General features: G+C 45.4%; 1 protein-coding gene across 1 annotated transcript in view; it reads left to right on the top strand.

Annotated features, from left to right (window-relative positions):
- Sel1l3 (SEL1L family member 3) overlaps positions 1–22975 on the top strand; it is a 108638-nt gene that overhangs the window by 27258 nt on the left and 58405 nt on the right. Inside the window, exons 4-9 of the mRNA XM_021162875.1 lie at positions 184–305; positions 1286–1401; positions 4435–4493; positions 11425–11557; positions 13592–13724; positions 15804–15944. Of these exons, the coding sequence (XP_021018534.1) occupies positions 184–305; positions 1286–1401; positions 4435–4493; positions 11425–11557; positions 13592–13724; positions 15804–15944 (704 nt within the window). The remainder of the gene's footprint in view (positions 1–183; positions 306–1285; positions 1402–4434; positions 4494–11424; positions 11558–13591; positions 13725–15803; positions 15945–22975) is intronic.

Here is a 22975-nt window from a genome sequence, read left to right as displayed (position 1 = left end):
ACTATAACTACCTCTTTTGTCTCAAAATCTCAGGCTTTGCAAGCTGATCTCCCCTGATGAACACTAAGGCAAATCCACCCCTTCGTTAGAAAGAAAGCAATTTACTTGGTCATTGTTAACTGTAATTACCTGTTCTTGGATGATATCAATCTGCAGAATTTTCCTTCTGCCTCCCTCCTTTAGGGTCACCATTTCACTGTGGCTTTATTTACTCCATTATTGCGAGGCCAGCCTCTGTGGAATTCTGTACTTTGTTGATTCTAATGAGATGTACGGCACGCCTTCTGTGTTTCTTACGGAAGACGGTGAGTATCAACAGAGCCTAGGAAGGATCTCGTAGTTTCCTTATTCTCTTTCCCCTGGCAGAAGCATCTGTGCGGGATAAGGAAGATATTGTCAGGGCCATGGCGCTAGGAGGTTAAACTGTGCTTTATTTTGCAAGCAGCAGTGGGGATTGAATGTGTATTGTAATTATGCCACTTAGATGTGTAATCCAATAAAACAGGAGTGGGGAAAGAGAGGCTTGTTCCTTCCAGTAACACACACACATACACACACACACACACGCACGCACGCACGCACACGCACGCACACACACACACACACACACAGTTGATTGTTTTGGGTAGACTCAGTCAAGTAATCTTACTAAAAATGATTCTGGAATTATGACATCGGTACAAAGTTGGAAAAAAATAAATTGGAGAGATACGGATGAATTTGGGATTCAGGTTGTTAGACAAAGGTATCTTTGTTTTCATTTGGAAATAGAAATTGAAACTAGAAACTGGGTGTTGTTTATGCAGACAAGACCATAGGGGATCAACAGTGAGCTTCAAATTAAGTAATTTTTTCTCCCCTTAAGGGCTCAGAATAAATACCATATTTACAAAGAAATGTATGTAAAAACACATTTTTGGATGTTGCTCATTTTGTTTTGTTTTGCTTTTCCCTTCCTTTCTCTCTCTCTCTCTCTCTCTCTCTCTCTCTCTCTCTCTCCTTATCAAAGTCTCCCTGTGCAGGAAGAGGGGAACTCATTGTGTAAGGCAAACTGGCCTGGGACTGGAACTCTCGATCCTCCTGCCTCAGCCTCTGGTGCTTGGATTACAAATGTTCACCACACTGCACCTGGCTTGGCTTGGCTTGGCTTCTGTTTAAAGGAAAAGGGAGAATGTGGTTGTCTCATAACTTCTTAGGAAGGGTATTGAGAAAGGATTGCCGCTTTGTACTCGTGAAGTGTTCCTCCCCACTCCAGACACCATGAACCTCTCTTTTTTCATTGCAGGCAGTTTGCACATTCAAATGCATCTCGTCAAAGGAGAAGACCTGGCTGTAAAAACCAAGTTCACCGTCCCGTTGAAGGAGTGGTGCCGACTGGATATCTCGTTCAACGGAGGCCAGGTATCTGTTTCTACTCTGCCTGGAGTCCTAGGGACATCTCTTTTGAGCTACAAAAAAAACAAAAACAAAAACAAAAACAAAAACAAAAAAACCAAAAAAAAAAAAAAAACCCAAAAAAAACATTGTTGCGAAGGCAAAGAGCCACAAAACCTGGGAGGGAATTTGGCGAAGGATGCGCCCTTTACAATTACACACTTGCTAAATTGAACTTTATAGATGGAAGTTTAAATCATAAGACTCTCATCCCATTTAATTAACTTTTAAAGTGCTTCTTTCCACTCTGCGGTGAATGAGTAAATAATATAGCCAGCTCTGTAGCCACAATTATCTGAGTTATTCAGTCCTTCTCCCCTAGGGACATAGGCTTCTTGCACTTAAGTGTCAAAATCACATCGGCCATGTTTACATGGCCTTATTAGATCTACAACTTTTTTTTAAGGGAATTTATTGGCTAGTTCCGCTTAGAAATGATTTGACTGCTTTTGGCAGTTGAAACAATTGCTTACGCTTGGCACTAAACACACTCGTAATAACCAACGCGTATAAGTGATGATTGTGTTGGAAGGGAGGGTCTTTATCTATTCTGTACATAAAACATTGCTCATAACTCTCTCAAACCCCCCATAACAGAGGTTTTTATGGATTGTGGGAAATCTGTTGTTGTAACTGAAGACGATTCCATTTCTCCATTGATGCGATGCCTGCATGCTAGCTTTTTCTGGTTACTTTATTTTCTCATCAGCTTTTCTTATTGATTTGTGATTTTCCTGGAACAAAACTGGAGGAGGCGTTTTGTTTGTCTCGTGCATTAGATAACTCATGGTCCTCCCTTGTGCTTGACGTTCCCATGTTCTGAAGCAAGGGAAAAAAAAATTAATCAGGTCAGCTTTTGCCACCTGCCTGAGAGGACTGCGTGAGATGCTAGCTGGGGATTTTTGTATGTTACTTTTTCCTTAGAAAATCTTCAGTAACATAGCTGAGGTCCACGTTACCCATGCCCGTGTATGTGAGGCACATGCTGCGCCACCAAGACAGGCATCAAATCAGCAGAGCAGCTTCACAGATCTGACGCTGCACCTGCTGTATGGAAGGCACAGGCTCCAGTTACTTATAGACTATTTATGGAAGTCACATTAAGCACGTGAAGAGAAGTCATAAGGCAAGCTTAATTGCCAAATGATTCATATTGATTTCTAGAAGGAAGACAGCGTTCCATGCTGGGATGCTCAGGGAAGCGGTGTTGTACAAGGCTTTTATGTTTGGGCAGAATTTAAATGGAGAAGAAAGGAGCAGGGATTTCTGCTATGATTGGGAAGTTCACAGATGAGCCAAGTTGACTGGGTCTGTTGCTAAAGACTATCCAGAGACAAAAAGTTAGTTCCTCACGGTTTTGAAAGCTCTTACTGGCATCTTGTGGGAGCCCTCTTGCTGTATTACAGCATATATGGTAGCTGGAGAGACTATTCTGGCTGAGGTCACTCTCTTTCTTTTCTTCTTAATTTTTATTATATCTATACACATATACTTAGTTCAGTGTGTATATGTGAGATATATATATATATATATATATATATATATATATATATATATGTAAGTGCAGGAATTTTCATGCCACAGTAATGATATGGAGGTCAGAAGGCAACCTATGGGAGTCAAGTCTCTCCTTCCACCGTGTGGAATGCAACTCAGGTCTTCAGTCTTGGTCCATCTCCCTTTACCCATTAGGCCATCTTTTGGGTCTTTTCTTCTTAGGTAGCTGTTAACCCCATCAAAGAGACTCATCCTCATGGCTTCATATAATATGAATCCTAGAGTTTTCATCTCTACATACCATAAGCATACATGTTTAGGAATTAAATTTCCAATGTATGAACTTGAGGAGCATAGAAAGCTAAAAGAAAAAAAGTTATGACTTTGGAGCTAGAATGTGCAGAAACTTCAATTTGGACTTTAGCTTGCAAGGCAGTAGAGAATCATAGTGTTGAACAACCAAAGGATACAGTTCCTTAGGTAGAGAGAAGAGCTGCATGGTGTAATGTGTGATGTGATGAAGCCACAGAAAGGCAACACATTCTGTGTGTGTGTGTGTGTGTGTGTGTGAGAGAGAGAGAGAGAGAGAGAGAGAGAGAGAGAGAGAGAGAGAGAGCTCTTTTGCCAGTGGGTTTCAGATACTTCCAGACTTGTCTTTCTTGCTGCCTCCCCTGACTCCTTTGTAGATTTAAACCTCTGGTGGGATTGCCACACTCACTGATCTGATCAAGCAGTCACTTAGAGTGATTGCTAAGAGAGACAGCTGGTTGGGTTCTTTTCTTTCCTCACATGCCCTGTGACTGGTTGGGTTGGTTTCTAGTGGTTTTGTTTGTCTTCCTTAAGCACAGGGTGATCTCTAAGTCTTTGAGACTCTAGAAAGGTCAGGACACCTTTGCTAAACACTTCCTATGGAAGCGCCTGAAAAAAATGTCTCCATGAGTCCCAAGGACTCACACAGTAGTCTTAGCTCTAAGAAGAACCTACTTGAGACAACACAGAACATCATGAGCAAGACATTGTCCTCACAGAAACGAGGGTGATGACTCTTGCTGCTTATAGGAAGGGCGGCGGCGGGATCAACGGGCAGTGAAGACCATAGAGCATCAGGCTTCTCTCCCCTACCATGGCTCTGGTAAAATCAATAAAACTTCTAAGCCTACTTGTCCTGTCAGGTGTACTTCCTTGTCTTCTTCACAAGAAGTTTGGAAGCACAGACAGACACAGCCAGTCAACCTCTGGCTTAAAGTCTGGAAGCATAAAAAACCCACTGGCAGAAATTGCATTGTAGATATTTTTAGACACAGCATCCAGTCATTTGGGGAGAGCTAAATTTATTAAGTCTTAAAATATACACAGGGCTAGTAAACTGTTAATTTTATTTTTGTAGAAATTAATCAGGAGAAGGACAAGCACATTTCACGAGTAATTTATACCAAGGATCATATATATTTATAGCGTGGGGTGTGCGGCCTTATCTGACCTGTATATTTCTCTCCGATGTAGATAGTGGTCACTGCCAGCATTGGATGGGACTTGAAGAGCTACCATAATCAGACCATTAGGTAAGTGTTATTTTCATCCACAAGAAGTCTGTTGTAGGGCTAAGGAGTCTCCCTGTGGTCGCTTTCAACCCTAAGAGTATTCTGCATACCTCATTCAGCTTTTCCAAGTCAGACTTTGTTGTTATTTTGTTCTTGGTTTTACATCTTATTTCCCACCTACCCCCTCATGTGTGTGTGCACCGCACATGCATGTCTACAGATGCTATGGTGTACGCATAGAGGTTAGCCACCATAGACATGTGGATGTCAGAGGTCAAACTGCAGGAGTTGGTTCTCCCCTTCCACCATATAGGCTCCGGGGAACAAACTGAAGTTGTCAGGCTTGGTGGCCAGTGCCAGAACCCACTGAAGAATCTCTAGGTCCAAGCTAGGCTTTGAGTTTATAACAGTCATCCATTCTTCCTGCAACCAATATATATATATATATATATATATATATATATATATATATATATTACTAAGCAAGGGAAAGTCGTCAATCCCTTTTCCAAATCTCACCATAAATTCTTCCTTCATGGCACTTCATAATTTATTTTCTTTGAGAATTATCTTCTACGAAGGATTCCAAAGAAAATAAATCTAAGCATTAATGCTGCTCATTGAGAACGGCTGGAAACTTTGGTGTCGTGTAGAGCATAAAAGGAGACAGTCTTCATATTTATGTTCATAATCTAGATTTGAAATGTGCGCAGCTATTGATACCAGTGCAGCTTTTCATCCCTCTGTAGCAGTCTATATAGCATTTGCAGAAGCTGAGAGCTGGAGCCCTTGCCTTGTGCTGTGTTGATTTCTAATTTGCTCCGAGATCTGCACGTAATAGTGGGTTTTATAGCATCAAGCAGACAGTCTTCATTAGGTATTTGGGAAACCCCATCAGAGCTGGATATCAGATTCCCTCAGGAACTGGCTATTGAGCGAACCAGAACAGAGAGGGAGCAAGGTGGGTAGAGAAGCCATAGGCTTCTTTAACCATTCTGTAGAATGTAAATCTCACAGATTTCTAGTGGGCTCCAGGAGTTTAGAGCAACTCTTGGTTTTTGTTTGTTTTTGTTTTTGCTGTGTGTGTGTGTGTGTGTGTGTGTGTGTGTGTTAAAGGAATAGGGTTTTCTAGAAAGGCTAAAGATGTATCATTGCTTAGCTGCCATGAGGTCAAGAGTGGGTCGTAGCTGTATGGAAGCGTAGAGAATGAGGCTAGGGGTGAAGCGGAAGTCTTAAAGTGTGCCAAAATCGGAAGCATCCAACACAGGCAGGTTTTCTTTATGGAAGTTGCTACTGTGACTAAATCAAGGGATAGAGAAGTCCGGCAGGATCTGAGACTTCTTTGGAAATCTGTTCTGTGCAGTGAGCCCTAGATATTAAGGGTTATCTCAAGAGGTAAGTTAAAAGTAGTACTCCCCTACTCTCAGGCCCCACCTACTCCGGCCCCAGGGCATTCTAACAAGTGAATGGATTTCAAAAGTAACTTTTCATTTCTCACATGATGGCTTCCTTTTCTACAAAACCCCAAATCCCGGAGGCCAACACAAATGAATGTAGACAGGTCACAGCATGAGGGAGTGGGGGCTGGCATTCCTCATATGCCACTACATCATAGGAGTGACAGCAGCTCAATACTAGCCAGAACCCAGTACCAAAAACAAGAGGGGCTGTGGCAACAGAACTTCATCTTCTCTGTTCTTCAGCCTCTGTGGTGTTAGCAAGGCCACCCTCCAGGTGCTAGGAGAGGTGGGCAGGACATTCTTCTAGGTCCTGGTGTGATGTCCCTGTGTGGCTGCCCCTTTGCAATGCCTCTTTTGGATAAAGCTGGCCCTGTGCATTGGGAGCCTTCCCTGGTGATGGTGGGGTAGGGAGGCAACTCAACTCAAGAGTGATAAAAAAAAAAAGACATTTTGATTCAATTTTTTTTAAATGAACGCAAAAATAAACCTATGAGCAGGGTACCAGACTTCTATAAAGACAGGACCGATATGAACATGGACCAGGTCTGATCGGGAGGTTTGAACTAGTTCAGTATCCCAGGTAGAGCATCCAACAAGTGATACCCTGTCCTACTAGCCCCGGCCCTGAGTATTCTTCATTGCCAGTCTGGGATGTAAACCAGAGCCCTACTTTTACAGCAATGCAAGCCATGGAAGCAAACAACATCACGTTGGCTGCAGGCTTCCTGGTTGGGTTGTGAAGATTCTAAGGACACCGCTAGCCCTCTTGTCTGCTCTTGAAATGTGAATGTAGTATTGACTTTACTCTATGAAGGTTAGGGCAGTATGACAGGAACAGAAATTAAGTGTTTAGCAACTTGTGCTGGCAAAGTAAGTGCCTATAAGTGACTTTTGGTGACAGGAATACCTTCTGGTTACATCCATCTGTCCATGCATCTATCTGTCTGTCCATCTCATACTTATTGAGCATATTTCACATTCCCGATACAGGGTTTGATTCTAGAGGTGGGAGAAGATTAAAAAGAGGGAATGTGGTCTCTACTTCCAGGAAACTGGGGGAAAAATCCAATAAAGGAGAATTGTTCAGTAGAAAAAAATTTCACAAATAAATTTAAAGATACCGGCTATCAGAAACGCTAGAAAGAAATGGATAAAGTGGCTTGAGAGACTCAGAGCTTAGATTAGGTCCTGAGGAATTGACCCCAGACAAAAACAATGACCAGAGGTGAAGAGTCCTCAAGTCTCTTCTAGAAAAAAAAGTCTGGCTATCTCCTAATTCTGAGAAGGGCCTATCTAACAATGTCAGTCAATCTTCTGAGCTCCAGTGCTCTTGGTAATAAACCAGGGCCCTTTATGTCCAGATAAGAGGAAAGACAGTTTTCCAGAGTGTCTGAGGTTTTCCAAAGAGACTAGTCCGAGCTCTGGCAGAGTCTAGCTCAGACTTCATGTCAGGGAAATTGATGACCATCAAACTGGGCACAGTACAGGGTTCTCTTACAATGTTGTACAAATGCTGAGAATTTCAGAGGAGAAAAATGTGGAAACATACTGTCGAGATTGCGATGGAGACCAAGATAGATGTGTCGGTGATGGTTGATAATGATGGCCGTTCAAAAGTTACTGGGCAGTGACATAGAGACCAAGTAATTTGTTATTGGGTGGGGGAAGAAAGGGAACCAGGAAAAACAAGGGCCTTTATCTTAAGCATCTTATGCTAACTAAAAAACCATACAGTAGTTCCCATTATTCAGGAGTTCACTTTCCATGCTTTGTCTTATACACAGTCAGCAGAGGCCCAAAAGTATTCAATAGAAAACTGCACAAGTAAACACTGTCTACATTTTAAAGTGCATGCTGTTCTGAGTAGCAGGATGAAGGCTTTTGTTCTGTGCATTGTCCTTGGTTGTGCATCCATGCAGTGGGCGTTACCTGCCTGTTATATAACCGGGTCTTCAGTTATCCTGTCAAGGCACCAGTGTTCATAGTATCCTCTCTCCACTTAAGCATTTCCCAAAGCACAAGAGTAGTGATGCTGGAAACTGAGACTCCCGGAGGAGCTGTTAGATGCTTCTCCGAAGTATCATCTCACTCACACAGAACGGATGAGCACAGCGCTGAAAGAGACTTCGAGGGGAGACCGCATTTGCATATGCTCATCATAGTATGCAGCCCAAATTGCTCTTCTTTGTCCTTTACCGTGTGGAGTTTATTAATTAAAGCTTATCATAGGTGTGAAGATACAGGGGCAGGAAGCCAGCAGAGGTGGGGTTTGGAGCAGTAAAAGGTTTCAGTCGTTGGCAGGGGTTTTGGGGCTGCAGCCCCTGAGTGAATAAGGACTATGATTGGGAGCTGCTGTATAAGTTTTCATCAAACTTTCTAAACAGGGCCTTCCTCTGCTCTGAAAATTGGAGTTTGCTATCATCTTTTTTGCAGAAAACACCCACAATTTGTTTTCTTCCTTCCCAAACAGGAGGAAAGAAAGAAGACACTTACTTGTAAAACAATTTGAGCCTCAAGCTCTTATAGACTTCTTCAGTCTTTCATAATTATTTATTATAATTCCACCCCTAAAATAACTTTCCTTTATTGAATCTACTCAAAGTAGTTATGAATTTGCATACAAGTATGGGTTTTTGGTTCTGTGTGTGTGTGTGTGTATGTGTGTGTTATTAGAGATTGCATATATAGGGTCTTGCATGCCAGGCCCACACTCTACCACTGAGCCTTTGTTGTTTTATTTTGAGACAGAGTTTCACGATGTTGTCTAGAACAGTCTTGAACTTTTGGTCCTTCTAACTCATCTCCCTGAGTAGCTGGACTTACAGACTCAGCTTAACTTGCCTGGAATGGAAGGAGCTGTCTTTTCCCCCAGTTCTATTTTAATAGATTATATATTCAGGTCCATGCTGGGATTGCAATGAACATAGAGCTGGCAGCATTTTATCTAGAAATGAATACAACTTAGCAAGTGTGTGCCTCAGATGGTGGGAGCTGATGTCCTGCAGTGAGATGAGTATTCACACCTGTAGCCAGCAGCCATGGCATCTACCCTGTGCCCCACACTGTCCTGAGTGCTTTATGTATTAACTGTTGAGGATCCACAAATCTTAAACCTAAACGCTCAAAGTCAAGCAAGGTCTGAGTGCCACGTCAGATTTTAGAGCGTTTTAGATGTTCAAGACATTTCTGATTTCAGAGGATTGGGGATTTCGAAGTTCCCTCATTCTGGATGTTCAACCAGTTGTGCACAGACTGGAATATCCCAAGCCCTCTGAAATCTGCAACATTTTGAAGCATTTGGCCATTCAAGCAGTAGTCCAGTCAACCCTCACAACAACACTATAAATAGACATTGTTATTTTCATGTTTACAGGGGCGGGGGAAGGGACGAGGGTTCCAGACAGCCTCTACTACGGAGTACCCCTAGCCTATCGTGAGCACCAATAGAGTTGCAGAGAGCTGGGGACCTCGAGCAGACTGATTCAGAATAAAGCTGCTCGTCCACTCAGCACCAAGCACTCTCAGGAGAGTTAGAACATTCCAGTCTTTCCAAGGTCCTGAAAAACAGGGTCTGTTCTGCAATTACAGTTACTAACTTTGTGGTCTCTCTTGATTAAAAAGGAAGGAGAGAGGGAGGGGTAGGGAGGGAAAATGAGAGAGAGAGAGAGAGAGAGAGAGAGAGAGAGAGAGAGAGAGAGAGAGAGAGAACACGTCATCTACCCTAGTCCATCGAGGCTGAGACTCTGAAAAGATAAAAAAAAAAAAGGAAGACCTTCTCTTCCATATGTGTTGCATGTGCTTAAGTGAATTAATTTCTTGTGGCAGTGGTATGCACACACACACACACATACACACTCACACACACACACACAAGCCCAATTCCCATGCTCTCCAGCCTCCTTCCTGACCAGGTATACCTGCTAGGGAACAGGGTCTTGCTCAGAGGCAGGCAGTTCATCTCTGTCCTGGAATAACCCCGGGCTGCCTTGGCTTCCCTGAGCCACCTGTCAGGAGCTTGCTGCCCCCCTGGCTCCTGACTTCCTCGACTGCCTGGCTTCTGGCAGCCTGCCTGTCATTTTGTTCTCTCTTCTTGGATTTCCATCTGCCCTCTCTGCCCATGGCTCTCTCCTCTTTGCCTGGCTTCTCACTTGACTTGTCTCAAGTCTTACCTACCCTGCTGCTCACATATGCTCTGGTCACACGGTCACCTAGTCCTAGTTTGGTTTCAGAATAGGTAATGAGTGTACGTGGTTTTCCAAATCAACACTAAGGAAGAGAAAAGATTAAAAACAAAGATATAGCCAAGCCTTGCCTCCAGCTCTCCGGATTTACTCCAGCCTCTACCTCGTGCCCTATGGGAAAATCATTTCGTTAGTTTATTGAATATATTTCACAGTTTGTGAAAATACAAAAATATCTGCTTACTGTCTCTACACAAATAGAAACTCTTCTCTCTTTCTCTCTCCCTCCTCCCCACCTCTCTCTCTCTCTTTCTCTCTCTTTCTCTCTCTCTCTCTCACACACACACACACACAGAGTTTCATGTGGCTTACACTGGCCTTGAACTCACAGTAGCTGAGGGTGACCTTGACTTTCTCACTTACTTCCTCTTCCTCTTGAGTGCTGGGAGTATAGATTATACCTAGTTTATGTGGTACTAGGGTGCAAACCCAGGGCTTTGTGTATGTACCAAGTGAGCCATCTCCCTAGCCCCCACATCTTCATTTTTAAAGTTAGCAGCACATTTTTTTCCTCCAGGTTTGCCCCCTTTATAATTTACGTAGTAAATAAAGTTTTGCCTGAGGCTGGCCATTCCTCATGAGTAGACACCTGGGGTTTTCTGATCTTGAATACAAATAACACTGCAAGAAGCACTTTGTGCCCTTTATATACAGCACCTGCTTCATCCCTGTCTCCTTCCGCTGCTTCCAGCCCCTCCCAGCAATCTGGACTTGTGGCAGGCACATCACCTGCTTCTTCCCTCTTGTATCTGGCCATGACCTTTGGCCTTGCCGTAGATACCTCCTGCTCAATGAATTTAACTTCTCATCCTTATCAAACAGCTTAAAATTTAAGTTTCTCCTTAATCTGCTTTCTGCTTGCCTTTTAGAACAAATATTTCCCAGTATTTCCACCCCACCGATTCTAAACACTATCACAAACAGTAGTAGATATTAGGTGTTTACCTGGGACCACAGTACATCAAATCCTAACAGTTCACTAAGTGGGGAACTGTCATTTTACAAAGGACAATAGCCTTCAGGGCTTAGACAGTTGGGACAAGGTGACACAGCTGCTGAGGCAGAGCAAGGATCTATCTCTTCCAGGGCCACCTGACCCTGCAGCGGGTTTAAATGCTGCAAACCAGACTGAGAGGCCTGTGGCAACTCGAGTTAGGTCAAGGGGTCTGGGGATGTCCATGACAGAGTCTCTTTGAAGATAACCAGGTCCCAGTCCCCAGGGCTGCCTCAATCTTTTGTGTACCTCTCTAGCTTCCGTGAAGACTTCTATTATAACGACACAGCTGGCTACTTCATTATTGGAGGGAGCAGGTATGTGGCCGGCATCGAAGGGTTTTTTGGACCGGTGAAATACTATCGCCTCCGCAGCCTACACCCGGCACAGGTGAGCCTTGGGGATCAAGATGTTTGCCAGGAGTGTGTGTGTGACAGTGGGCCACTGGGAGCAGGAAACACAGTGTAAACAAAAGATTTACCCAAGCGGACTGAACCCTGCGTGGGCTCAGCCACCAAACATAATTAATATTGAGGCTTCCCCTGAGCCAGCCCAATAATAGATTTCTGTTACCGTGCGGTTCATTTAGTACTCATAAAATGGGAACCATTTACTTCCTCTGTTTTAATAACTACTAGCTTAATTATAGAGTAGATTTTTATCAGGCTGTTGCCTATCCAGTGATTAAGCTAATGAAAGGAGAGAATCTTAGTTATTTGGTAAAGCTTCTTTTCTACGCTATTATTTAAAGTATCAGAAGAAGCCATACTCCAGCAAATTAAAGCCCCGTGCCAGCCAATCTTTCACTCATCCTCACAGAAGCCCTGCCTCAGCTCATGCTGGATGGGAGAGCCACAGAGAGCCATATTCAGGAGGGCTTTGGACCCCGAGGCAATTTACTGTACCCAGGACGCACATCCTAACATGCCCACGGAGGACTACTGCAGCCATTCCAGTAAAGGACTCCCGGCTTCCTACCATGCAGCCTCAGAACAGTGCCTTCTCATCCCTGCTAAGGAGATGGAGGATCCCACCAGATGCCTGAGAGAGAGTTGTCCTCTCATTCCCTTGACCCCGTGGAGTTCAGGCAAAGACACAAGAACCAGTAGGAAGCCTGATTCCCTCCCTCCCTTTGAGATAACTAGGAAAAGAAAAATCACAGATCCACTTGAGCAGTAAATGCTTTAGAGTGCCTACTGCATGCCAGACCGGAGCAGAGAGGAGAAGCAAGAAAGATGGGTTAGGCTGAGCTTCAAACATTCCACTGCTCCGGCATGTAATGGTGGTGCACACCGGTAATGCCAGTGGTCGGCAGTTCAGGGCAAAAAACGACCAAAAGCTCAAGGTCAAGTTGGATCAGCCTGGGACATAGGAAACCCTGTATCACAAAAACAAAACAAAAATATTTTTTTGGTACTGGGGCTCAAATACCTTTGAGCTTTCTTTCAGCTTTAGACTCTTTCCTTTCTTAAAAACATTAAAAAAAATTGGGGGGCGGGGGGCGGACAGGTTTTTCACAAAGTTGTCCAGGCTAGCCTTGAACTCACTCTGGAGTTCAGACATGCTTTGAACTTTTGATCTTCTTGGCTTAGGCTACTGACTAGTTGTAATTACAGATGGATGTCAACAGACCCAGCTTTAAACGATGTTTTGAAGATAACTCTGATTAATAGAATGAACAGCACACACACATACATACATGTATTCATATATGAAAATAAAAATAATTTTACTAAGAATACCTCCTCCGTCTCCTCTAATGTGCTCTAAAGCTTTGGATCCTTCGGTATAAAAAACAAAAGAAACCACTGCTGGTTATGACCCAGTGAGCCCATCTCGTGAACCTCTCTTGGGTCCAGACATGCATTTGAAAACACAGAGTTAAGATTAATTCCCCCAGTCCCAAGAGGCTTGCTCTTTGGGACTTTGGCCCAGTTCACTTACTAGGCCACATGACACGAGTTAATTTCCACAAACTTGGGCTCACCAAGGTACATGGGTGCATCTGGCCACCGTTGAGGCTGCAGGGAGTTATGCTTTGGAGCAGTGGCCCTTCATTGGCTCCTGCAGACTGAGGCTGCTGCAAAGCAGAAGGAAACAGAAGGAGGGCTTCAGGTGGCGGGCACAGCTTGGGTAGAATTAACATTTGGAAATGGAGATGAGTGCAGTTTTCTAGGGACTACACGTGGAGGGGACAGGTCTCCACTGACGTGGAAGAAGCTTTGCAGATGAGAAGGTAGCACACAGGACGCTGGACTGGCCTGCCTCGAATTGATCCAAAGGGCACTGGTTTGCATATCCAGGTGGGATGGTAGCTGGTGATGTCATCGAAGGAACTCAGACAGCTGAACACACCTCTGGAGGTACTAGCCAGAGGACATTTGATGATGATTGAAGTTCATGCAATTTCTTACCCTCCTGCAGGTTCTTAATCCCTTCCTTGAGAAGGAACTGGCTGAACAAATCAAGCTATACTATGAACGGTGTACTGAGGTCCAGGATATAATATCCTCGTATGCGGCAACAGTCCAGGTTGGGGGTGAGAGGCGAGAGACGTGTAAGTAAGGAGCTCTGGAGGGCATATTTAAGCTTTGCATTTGCATTGACATGTTTAGCTTTGCTTGGGGTGAGGGAACTAAAATAGAAACATCCCATGAACCTCTCAGCCCAGATACCAGCAGGATCAGGTGTAACTCGAGGCTTCCAAAGACAGATGGGGACCAGTGTGTGCATTCTGCCTTGATCCTTACCCCACCAAACCCCTCAAAGCACCAGTAACCGCCATGAACAAAAACTGGTGGAAGCTCCCGCCATACCTGATCAATCTTATTTAAGAATACAAAGGAACCTTGCCTGGCGTTCTTTCTACCTAGAAGGCATGTCTAAAAGAAAAGAAAAGAGAATGCATTGGAAAATATAAATTAATCACTAGAAATTATTGTACACATCAGTGTGCTTTTGTCTTGGACCATTAATATCTGAACAGTGACTTTGCTGTCTGGGGCCCTGTTTTATTCTTAATCCCTTAGATCAGCTCAGGGAGGCACCAGTAAATCTGGCAAAGGAACGAATCTCAAACAGACTGCATTCGCAGGGCTCAAGTGGCCCAGACTCTCCTTTCTCACCCAGGGTGTGGACGGAGCTGAGTCCTGTCTGGTCTCCTAGGGTCCCAGCTTTTCTCCTAGAAAAGCCAGCCTTATATGCCAACCTGTTTGGTGGCATCAGGGAGAGTCTCCTAAACTTGTAAATTTTTCTGTGCTTCAGATATCCATGTTTGATGTGGTGACACGGCAGTTAGTCACATATGTTCCTTCTGGAAGATAAATTCCTGTGGGGTATTTGTCATCATCAAGAGCTAGTTCAGTATCTCAATCTTGCCTTGTGTAGCTCATCCCCCCTCCCCCCCTCAAGGGAGCTTCCAGTTCCAGGCTAGGGAAGGAGGGGTCCGTAGATGGACCTAAGTCATGCCCCAGTCTGACAGGGTCACATAGTGGTGGGAGTGGTGGCTGGTCAATCTCATATCAGGCTGAAGAGGTAGCTAGGTATGTAAAGGCATCTACTACCAAGCCTGACAGCCTCAATTCAATCCCTGGGATCCGTATGATGGAAAAGGAGAACTGACTTCTCAGAGTAGCCCTGTGATCTCGACTTGAGCCGTGTAGAACAGACAGGATCCCCCATCCTAAACAAAAATCCAATTTAAAAACAGATGATCTTGCACTGAGATGGCTCAGTTGGTAAAGTATTTTGCAAGCATGAGGGCCTGAGTTCCGTGCCGAGAACCCGTATAAAAAGGCTGGATATGATGTCACTCACCCGAAATCCCAGTGCTAAGGAGATGGAGACTAAGGCTTGCTGGTCAGCCAGGCTAGCCTCACTGACAGCTAGCTGGGCTAGCTCCAAGACGATGAGGAACCACACCTCAAAGGCTAAAGGATGTTTCTGAGAATGACATACACCAAAGGCTGTCCCCTGGCCTCTCTGTGCATGTGCACATGTAGATGCATGCCCACACACGTGTGTCCCCTCACCATATACATGCAGGTACAGAAAATATAAAAGAATACGCTCTCCTAATCTCCAGCTGCGCTTAATGCTCGCTAAATCATACCAAGACAAGATGCTGCCAGGAGAGGGGGCAGACACACAGGAATAGTAATGTCCCAAAGAGGAAACTCATTTGGATCATTCACACAGCACTGGAAGTGAGACCTTGAGTCAAAAAGCCAGCCCTCTATGCCGACCTGTTTGGTGGCATCAGGGAGAGTCTCCTAAAGTCTCTAACTGCCTCACCTCCTTGGGAGCTCTAGGGCCTTGTTCTTCAAAACACAAGCCAGAAAAAAAAAATGGCCTAGATTATTGGGCCTCCTGGGGGCAAGTCAGAGGGCAGCTGCTCATTCTGTAGAATTAGACAACAGCCATCAGCATCCTTGGCGCATTTCTCTTGGACTTACTTCCAAATGCTGCCCCCAAGGCAGAGGTGTCATGGCCGGTTTCAAATTCCCGAAAGACCCACGCCAAATCCAGGCATATGAAGCCTGCCCTCCCATCCCACGTTCCCCTGAGGAAGGAGAGCTTTTAGAGGGATAAGGTCATTGCCACTCCTGAGGGAGTGATGTCTTCTGCTTCTGTGTAGGTGACTTCCATAACTCCTACCTGGACCTCAAGCGCAAGTATGGGAGAGCTGAGGTGTGCAGAGGCTTGCCCTGGGAGAAGGAACTGAGAGACAGGCACCCCAGCTTGTTCCAGAGCCTGCTGCAGATGGACCTGCTGACCGGTAACTGAGCCTCTGCCTGGGGTTTGGAGCTAGCTAGAAAGGCACATTGTTTTTATGTCTACTCACTCTCCCTTGGTGATTTATGCCTTAATGTTATTTTTAACCCTAGTGTTCTAGTTTAATTTCAGATTTAAATTCTGCCCTTGTGTGTCCACAGCGCTGAATATATCTGTGCACATTTCCAAAAACTTAAATTTAGGGATCACTCAAGCGATGCTTTATCTAAAGCCAGGGCTACATAACGGACAGGCCGCCGCCAGAGTTGGCCTCCAAATGGAGTTAGTTTGCAAAATGCCTTTCTGTGTATTTGAAAAGAATTTCATTATCGGTATCTAAAAACTTTCAGAAAAATGCAAATTTCTAGCTTTACTTGGGAAAAAAAATTAAAGGTGCAGCTGCCCTGGACCTGTTCCTATAGTAAGCGATCTCAGAGGGGAGGCCAGGGCCAGGCATTTTCTGTCTGCCCAAGGTCCCTCTTCTCTGGTTTTTGCCTCCTACCATGTACTGTCATAGATGGTTAGATGTCATCTAACCCTTAGGCATTTGAACTTGAGCCTCCTGACTTGACATTTCAGTGTCATCTCAGATTTGAAGGTCCTTCCTGGACACTGATGGCTTCTTCTTAGGCCCAATGCACTTTGTATTTGCTTAGTTACGTACACACTGTAGGGCCTCCAGGAGATTTTTGAAGCCATGCCTGTTAGAAACAGGAGCTGGTCACAAGGGAAAGCACACGGAACAGGTACGTGTGTCAAGGGATCAAAAAGCTCATTGTGTGCCTGGCTTGGGAAAATGACCTTCGGCGAATGGCCCTGTCCCAAGGCGTGGACTTTCTTTATACGCTGACCCTGCCCATCCGGGAAGATATTTGATCTTTTGTTCTTTAATATTGACTAAGGAAAGACTCAGTCACTTATCTGAGTCAGATGGCAGGAGGTTCCCCACTCTTGAGTGATGGGCTTAAGAACAAAGATAAATTGTAAGTTGTTTTAATAAAAGCCATGGAAGTGAAGGCACCGAGGCAGGAGTGGGCACTGGAGTCAGGGCAGAGGCAGGGAGGAGGGACAGCAGGATATGCTAAGGGATAGGAAACCAGTGTTGACCAAGGGGCTCAGCCAAAACTTAGTCGCCAGCTGTAATCTGTGTGGCTTTCCCTTTTAGTTAGAGGGTTTCAAGCTGTAGGCAGAGTGTAACCAGAGGACTCTCTGATGTTACAATGACAGCAGTTGGGGACAGGGAGGTGACACTAGAAGAGTGTGGAGCAGGGAGGGGATTACAAAGTCCTGGAAGAAAGGGAGGAGGTCTGAGTAGGACAGAGTGATGGAGACAGAGCCAAGGGGTATGACAAAGGTGGCCCTGCAGCACCCATGACTGCTAGGTGGTCTGTGACACTGTGGTCTCTGGGGCTGGGTGACCTGCTTCCACTTCATTTCACACTCAGTTACTGTGTGATCTTAAGCAAGTGCTTGTTCTTGCTGAGCCCTGGTTTCCTCGTCTACACAACGAGTGGGGTGGTCGTGATGGTGTTGATGGTGATGGTGGTGATGGTGATAGTGTTGGTGATGGTGGTGGAGGTGGTAGTGATGGCGTTGATAGTGGTGACGGTGATAGTGGAAGGGGTGTTGTTGTTGGTGATGGTGATAGTGGAGATGGTGATGGTGGGGATGAAGGTAATGGTAGTGGAGGAGGAAGAGGTGGAAGAGGAGGAAGAGGAGGAAGGAGAGGAGGAGGAGGAGGTGGAGGTGGTGGTATTGGGAGACTCCTAGGACAATCCTTTCTTCCTGGTTCAGTGAGCTGACATGTATATGAAACACTGTGGGTGGGAGTGGGGATGTAGTTAAGTGGTGGAGCGCCTGCCTAGAGTGAGCACTGAAGAAAAGTCATTCAGAACGCAGCCCTTTGGAGAAACATCTCTCCTCTTCAAAGCTGTACTCCTTTGGGCTGCAAGGGTCTTTGTTTCGGGGTCCTCCTGTGAACATCTGCTGGATGTTCCTCTCTATCCATTAATACTAACCGTGCCCCCCTCCTCTCCTCCAAGACACCACTAGACATTGACCACTCCCTGTGTCCCCAGGAAACCCGTTCACCCCAACTGCTACGATGACTGAGAAGAGACAGCTCAGGTTTTCCCTGAGCCCCTATGAGATGGTGGGGTTGCCCCACTCCTAAAAAGATCTAAGGAGAGGGTGCATACAGAAAGTTGAGGAGTTTAAACGGAACTTCCCACCACATCTACCAAAACTCGTGTCTGTGATTTCTGGTCATAGTTAAATATAGTTTCACTGTTGTGGGGGAGAATCCAGTCATTTTCCCAATACGTTCTTTTTAAAGAAAATACTCTCAATACAAATGTTTTCATGTTATTTTTACAGCTCAAGGTTTTGTTTTGTTTGAATCTAGGACTATTTTATTCTCCACGGAGGCCTGGAAATAGAATCAAATGAAAAACTCAAATCACGAGCTTGCAGGACAAGCTAGATCTAGCACGTCCCACGGGCCAAGGCCAGGCTGTGGAACTGATAGAAATCAGAACTGAGTCCCACCACCCCCAAAGCCAGATGTTCAACATTAGGACTTACTATGCCAGACTTGCCAGTCAAATGCAGAATTCAGGCTAAATGAGATCACCAGGAAGTAATGCCCCCAAGCTCTGTACCTCTCCCTAACCATGGCCTTGGCCTTCTTAGGGCACACAGCCCCTGCTTATCCCCAACTGTCTCTCAGAGCAGGGAGATTCAGGAGCGGAAAGGAAGGTATATTCCTGGAGCTGGCGCCCTAGTCTGCCAGAGGCATCTCCTTTTCTAGGTTGCATTGGAAGGGCCCAGAAGCCACCTGCAGCAGCCCGGTACACATATCATCAAATTCTTCTCTGATGGTATGGTGTTCTTGCTTGGGTCTATAATAGCATCATCTGGCTAACCCAAGAGAGAGAAACTGGTGTCATATCTCATACCCAGCTTCCTAACAAATGAGAAAAATGCAGAAAACTTGATTTTGAAAATTGAAGGTAGAAAATCAATTTGCATATCTATTGAACCTTTTCTCTGGTTCCTTATCCAAAGAACAGCCATAAGGCTGTTATGCCTGTGTGTCTGGTTTCTGGAATACCACTTCTGGCAAGGCCATCCTTCTGCTAGTCTGCATGTCTGGCTAGCCCCAGAATGGTCCTCGAGACCCATTTGTAGAAAGTGCGTCTGCATTCTCTCTGCTGTCGTCCTGGCACGTCTTGCCGCATTGACCAGTGGACTAGATTAGACCTCCCTTCACTGTGGTTTGAATGTGACTTGTCCACCAAGAGTTCATGTGTTAGAAGCTTGGTCACTAGTGTGGCATTATTATAGGAGGAAAGGGAAGGCTCAAGAGATGGGAGTCAGGGTCTGGAAAAGTGGCTGAACAAGCACGAGGAGCTGCATTTAAATTCCTACCACCCAGATGAGGTGATGCATGGCTATAATGCAGGTGCTGGAGAGGCAGAGGATCCAGGAGGATCCAGGAAGCTGGCTGAATTGGTGAGGTCCAGGTTTGGAAAATGTCACAGTCTCAGATTTAAGGCCAAGAGAAATCAAAGCACCTTTGGTTTCCACTCATGTACATATACATATGTATGCGGCACACCCGTGTCTCTCAGACACTACAGGCACGTTACTCAGAAGGGATCATGGCTGTTCTCATGGGACCTCTGATCATTAAAGAGGTCGAGTTATTGTAAGAGTGAGGCCAGACAGGGACTCTCTCCCTCCACTCTGGTTTGGCCAGGTGGAATCTCTCACTTGCACAAGCTCCCACCCCCACCCCAGGACCAAGCTCATGCTAGCAACACCCCTTTGAGCTTCCGGAGCCCTGCCTTGAACCAAACCTCTTTTCAAAAAAGAAAAAAAATACCCCCCTCAAGCATTTCACTTACAGTAATACAGAACACATGAATACATGCAAATGATGGCATTTCCCACATCTGAGGAAAGTTATGAAAGTGGATCGAGCGGCAGATGCTCCACGCTCGGATCTCTTTCTGTAGGACTGGAATAGGCACCAAAGACAAGGCTTTTGCCTAGTGTATTCTTAACTCCCTTCCAATTGTTCATCCCTTTATTCATGAAACAGGTATTGGCTGAGTGCCCTCCGTGAGCCAGAACAGAACAAAAAAAAAAAAAAAGGGAAGGCTGTTCATTTGTTTTTCTCTCTGCACGTGAGTGCTGTGTGTTTGTGGCTGTCCATGACACATGGGCACATGTGGAGGTCAGAAAACAACTTTGTGAGATGAGACGTTCCCTTCCACCTTTACGTGGGCTCTAGGGAGCCAACTCTGATCACCTTACCTACCCCCTGAGCCGTCTTGCCTGCCCAGGTTTTGATTAGCCAAGATGTTTTTATTTTCTTACTCTGGCGTTTGATCCCAGGGCCTGTGTGTGCTAAGCAAACATGCCAGCACTGAGTCACATCCCCAGCAAGGCTGTGTTTTAACAAGAGTTAGTCGGGCCAAAAGAAAAGATAAACAACAGGTTCCTTTATATCTTCAGAGAAATTAGTTTATGGAATTAGTATCCCTGTTTTTTATCATCATCATCATCATCATCATCATCATTATGTGTATGTGTGTGTGTTGCCTACAATATGGATATCACATGCATGCCTGGTACCCAGGGAGGTCAGAAGAGGGCATTGGATCCCTTGGAACTGAAGTTGTGGACATCTGTGAGCCACCACTAGGTGCTGGAAACCAAACCCAGGTCCTCTGGAAGAGCAAGCAGAGTTCCTAACCATTGAGCCATCTATCTCTCCAGCTCTCTATTTTCTCTTTTAAAACAGAGAGGACAAGGACATTTTTGATTCCTTTTTTCCTTGGAAGCATCTCCTCATGTATATGGCCAACCTTCTGCTGCCTGGCGGATGCACATACACATCTCAGACTTGAGAGTGAATCCCCACCCCACCCCCACCCCCTACACACACTGAGATCTCAGACGCCACATCTGCTTCCCTGTCGAAGCCAGCAGTCCAAAGGAAAGAGGAAACTTTGCAGGGGTGGAGGAGCTTCTGTTGTATCAGCAAATGAGATGAGCATAGAGCAGTCTGTATGTCCCCACCTAGAGGGGTCGGCTGCTGTTCATACCTTAACCCTTTGAGGGCTGCTGTGTCAATATGCTTAATATAAGAACCGCCATTTTGACTATTTCTTTATCGTACAGCTCAGTATTGTTAGGAGCGCGTGCATCAGATCACCGACACTCTTCATATCTTGAAAAACTGAAATTATACACTTGTTCTAAAAAATTCCCGTCTGTTGTGCTCCAGAGCCTGAAAACCACCATTCTACTCTCTGTTACTGTGAGCGTCACTGTTTCAAATGGCCCCTAGATGTAGAACCATCCAGCTTTTGGTTGTTGCTTTATTGCACTTAACACGATGTCCTCACCCATGGCATAGCCTGCATCAAAATCCCCTTCCCTTCTTAACGATGAGCATTGCATTGTGTGTCCTGGCCATGTTTGACATATCCATTCGCGCACTGATGGACACTTGGGTCCCTCCGACTCCTTGTCTATTGGGAGGGATGCTGCTTTGAACGTGGGGATGCAAGTGCCTTTCTGTAGCCGTGTTTGCTCTCAATGGTTTTAGCTGTGTACCCAGCGGTAGGATTCCTGCATCATGTGGAAGCTCTGCTTAGGCTTTTGAGGAACCGCTACAGTTTTCACAGTGGCCGTGCCATTTTCTGTCCCTACTAACAGTGCACACAAGGAACTCAATTTCTCCAATCCTAACCAACACTTATTTCCTACTTATTTTGACGCTGGCCACCATTACAACCATGCAGGGGTGATAAGCTTTATGCAGCATTTTACATCCTGTGGAGAGTCTGGTTTTTATCAGAATCCAGAATGGGATGCTTGTCTAGGAAAGGACTTCATGGGCAGAAAACAGCCATGCGGGTGTGAGGGACAGGCCTGTGCGGATGGACTGCTTTGACTTAGGGCTGTTGGATCTTCTGTACGCCTTTATGATCTCCTCGGGGGACAGCTTGTGCTGGGAAGCACAGAACATCCAAGTGCTCGGTTTGTGCTTTGGGCTCTCCACAGTGCCAGCAAAGCTTCTGAGAGCATTGCTAGCTGTTTAGTGACCAATTCTTCCTCCACATGATCCTGCCCATATTATTCAAAGAACAAGTCCCAACTCAGTCCACCTCCTCAAGCCTTTTGTCCATCTCTGTCGGTCCTTAGCTCCTCCTCTCAGGCCCCCTTGAACATACAACTGCCCAATTATTGCCTTCCTTATTACAATGTCTCTATCTACTGCATAGCTTAGAGCAGCAGTTCTCAACCTGTGGGTCATGTGAGTAACCCTTTCACAGGGGTCATATAGCAGGTAGCCTGCATTTCAGATATTTACAGTGTGATTCATAACAGGATCAAAATTACAGTTATGAAGTAGCAATGAAAATGATTTTATGGTTGAGGGGGGGTGTCGCCACAACATGAGGGACTGTATTAAAAGGTTGCTGCACTGGGAAGGTTGAGGACCTCTGGTTTAGAGTCATGGGGGCAGTCCCTGGGCCTTCATTAATTGTGTGTGCTTGTGCTTGTTCATGGAGAGTGTGCGCATGTGTATGTGTGATGTACGTGTGCACATGTGCACACACGTGTGTGAGGCCAGAGGTCACTCTTGGGCGCCATCCACCTTGTCTTCTGAACCTCCCTCCCTCTAGCCTGGAGGCTCACCAAGTAGGCTTGTTTGACTGGGCAGTGAGTCCCAAGGATTAGGAATTCCCCAGCTCTAGGATTAGAAGCATGCACTACCATGACTAGCTTTTTTTTTCTTCATATTTTTTTATTGGGTATTTATTTCATTTACATTTCCAATGCTATCCCAAAAGTCCCCCACACGCTCCTGCACCCACTCCCCTACCCACCTACTCCCACTTCTTGGCCCTGGCGTTCCCCTGTACTGAGGCATATAAAGTTTGCACGACCAATGGGCCTCTCTTTCCACTGATGGCCGACTAGGCCATCTTCTGATACATATGCAGCTAGAGACAC

Source organism: Mus caroli, chromosome 5, assembly GCF_900094665.2.
Source record: "Mus caroli chromosome 5, CAROLI_EIJ_v1.1, whole genome shotgun sequence".
Classification (NCBI taxonomy): Eukaryota; Metazoa; Chordata; class Mammalia; order Rodentia; family Muridae; genus Mus; species Mus caroli.
The sequence above is the reverse complement of the archived record's forward strand: the minus strand, read 5'-3'. Positions and strand labels throughout refer to the sequence as shown.